Source organism: Zeus faber, assembly GCF_960531495.2.
Source record: "Zeus faber genome assembly, chromosome: 10".
Classification (NCBI taxonomy): domain Eukaryota; kingdom Metazoa; phylum Chordata; class Actinopteri; order Zeiformes; family Zeidae; genus Zeus; species Zeus faber.
In genome coordinates this window covers 31,519,477-31,521,976 of record NC_137199.1, presented here as the reverse complement: position 1 = coordinate 31,521,976, position 2,500 = coordinate 31,519,477, and the positions used below count along the sequence as shown (strand labels likewise).

The window sequence follows — 2,500 nt, the reverse complement described above, 5'->3', positions numbered from 1 at the left end:
TGACGTTCACTGTGACCGCCCGTGTTGATGAACATGGCGGCGGACCTGACGTGTCGTTGCGGCCGTGGCCCCGGGGTTGATGTGGATTTTAAATTTGAGGCAAACAACCGCTGGGAGAAGTCCCATCTGGAGCCGTCCACTGAAAGAATCCGCTGAAAAGAACCCGGTTTGAAAACAAATTTCGTTTTCAAACCGGGTTCTTTTCAGCGGCTGGCTTTGGGGCGTTCCAGATGACATTTCACAACTTTTAATGTTGTGAAATGTCATCTGGAACGTTGCCTCGCCACCCCAAACTTTATGTCAAATGGCTGAAAATTGATATTTTCGTCCGTGCTTCAGCAGCAGATGTTAGAAAGTTATAGTTTTATTTAATACGTCTTTAGGAAAGTAAACTTCTGGGGAACCCTCAGAGTAAACAAGTGAAAACATTAAAGTGGTAATCTGTGAGATTATGTTGTTTTAAAAATATCACATTTGATACCTTACTGCGATGGAGCTTGATAAGAAACAGCCTTTCAGTGTGTTTGAGGTCTGCATGTGCTCCAGTTTACGCTGTTTGCATTGGCGGCGGTGGGGTCCGCCGCGGATAAACATTCCCAAAAAAAGAACCAAAAATAATCCTCCCCGCCTCAAGTGACCGAGAAATGAAAAAGAAATCAGCCGAGCCGAAGAGAAGCCTGGATGTGAGGGGACAAAAAAACAAAAAACCTTTTTGAACGAAATTCTGGGAAATGTAGTGAAATCCTCCGACACAGACCGTGTGATGGTTTCCCACTTTAAACCTAACAGCTGTAATCAGAGCGGTAAAGTCTGAACAGGGCTGATGTTTTAACTTCCAGCTTCACAAAACAAGGAGTTTTTCCGAAGCGGCGTCTTGACTTGAGGGACGATGCGTCCGGGGCTTCCCGGAAGGAGCCGCCGTCCTGCCGCTCTGACCGGGCACGGCTGGGGCTCGCTAAACGCTGTCGTTCGGCGTTTGTCTTGGAGCAGACGTGGCTTTATTGAGGAGAGGAGGAAGAAAGGAGGTGAAGAAGGAGGTGAAGAAGTTAGCGGGAGAATAACTGACGGGGAAATTACAGCGGGAAATTATTGTTATTCCACAATTAAATTATATACACTGTGTGGAATCAGCCTTGACAGGCGGTGTGTGTGTGTGTGTGTGTGTGTGTGTGTGTGTGTGTGTGTGTGTGTGTGTGTGTGTGTGTGTGTGTGTGTGTGTGTGTGTGTGTGTGTGTGTGTGTGTGTGTGTGTGTGCGTGCGTGCGTGTGTGTGTGCGTGTGTGTGTGTGCGGTGAAACTCAATCCCTTCTCCAAGGCCATTGAGGCTGCACTGGCAGAGAATTGTAGAAGGAACATGACGGTCAGAGAGAGGGAGGGAAGGAGGGAAATGGAGAAACAAGAAAGTAAAGTCAACAGAGTGAAAAGAGTGTATTCTCAGTCCATGTGGGTGTTGCTTATGGACACAAACTCAAGCGGTTGGGTTTAAAAATGTAAAACAACCCAGAATGAGATTGAGTAGTAAAATATAATAGTATTAACAATAATAAATTGATAAAAAAATGTAAATGAATAAAATAACAATGGAATCATATATCATTTGAAAAGTTAAAACGAAAGTAATAAATAAAATTGAAATCAAAATTGACCAAATATACACAGATAGCTGACAAAAAATACACACAACAGCATTAGTCAAATATATATAAAAATATATACAGAATATACAAATGCAATGGAACTGGACAATGTTTTATTCTGAGGATTTCTGTGTGTGTGTGTGTGTGTGTGTGTGTGTGTGTGTGTGTGTGTGTGTATAAGGAAGATGCAGATAAAGTCGTTTAAATGATTTATTTCTGTTCAATCCATTTTCTCTTGTTATGTGTCACTTTGCTGGAATCATAAGCATCAACACATGAGTGTCGATGCAATAATTACTAATTACACTAATTCCACTCATCCCTCTAATTGAATCATCTCTGTTTAGATCGTTTATAATTGAATAATAAAATGACTCAGTAGGAAGTGATGCAGTGTTTTTATTTCTATATTCTATATTTTCTTCGGGCCCCAGAGCAGGAAGCTGCTGATGGGGATTTGAACCCGCGACTGGACGTGCGTCAGAGCTTCACCGCAAAACTCCACCAAACTGTTTTTTTTCCTAACGATATGTTATTCTCTTTCTCTCCCTTTCTCTCTCTCTCTTTCTTTCTCTTTCTATCTCTCTCTATCTCTCCATCCAGCACCCTCAACAACAACAACATCACCCTCATTCCTCTTTCCAGCTTCAACCACATGCCCAAACTGCGGACACTGTGAGTAGCACGCACACACACACACACACACACGCACACACACACAAACACACACACACACACACACACAAAGGGATACACACATAAAGGAACACTCGAACATACATGCATGCATACAAGAAGAAACACACATACTGTACATGCATACACAAACAAACATGCATGCATACACACACACACACACACACA

General features: G+C 42.7%; 1 protein-coding gene across 1 annotated transcript in view; it reads left to right on the top strand.

Moving 5' to 3' along the window:
• slit3 (slit homolog 3) overlaps nucleotides 1-2,500 on the top strand; it is a 164,572-nt gene that overhangs the window by 36,450 nt on the left and 125,622 nt on the right. Inside the window, exon 3 of the mRNA XM_080008731.1 lies at nucleotides 2,240-2,311. Coding sequence (XP_079864857.1) covers nucleotides 2,292-2,311 — 20 coding nt within the window. The 5' untranslated portion in view covers nucleotides 2,240-2,291. The remainder of the gene's footprint in view (nucleotides 1-2,239; nucleotides 2,312-2,500) is intronic.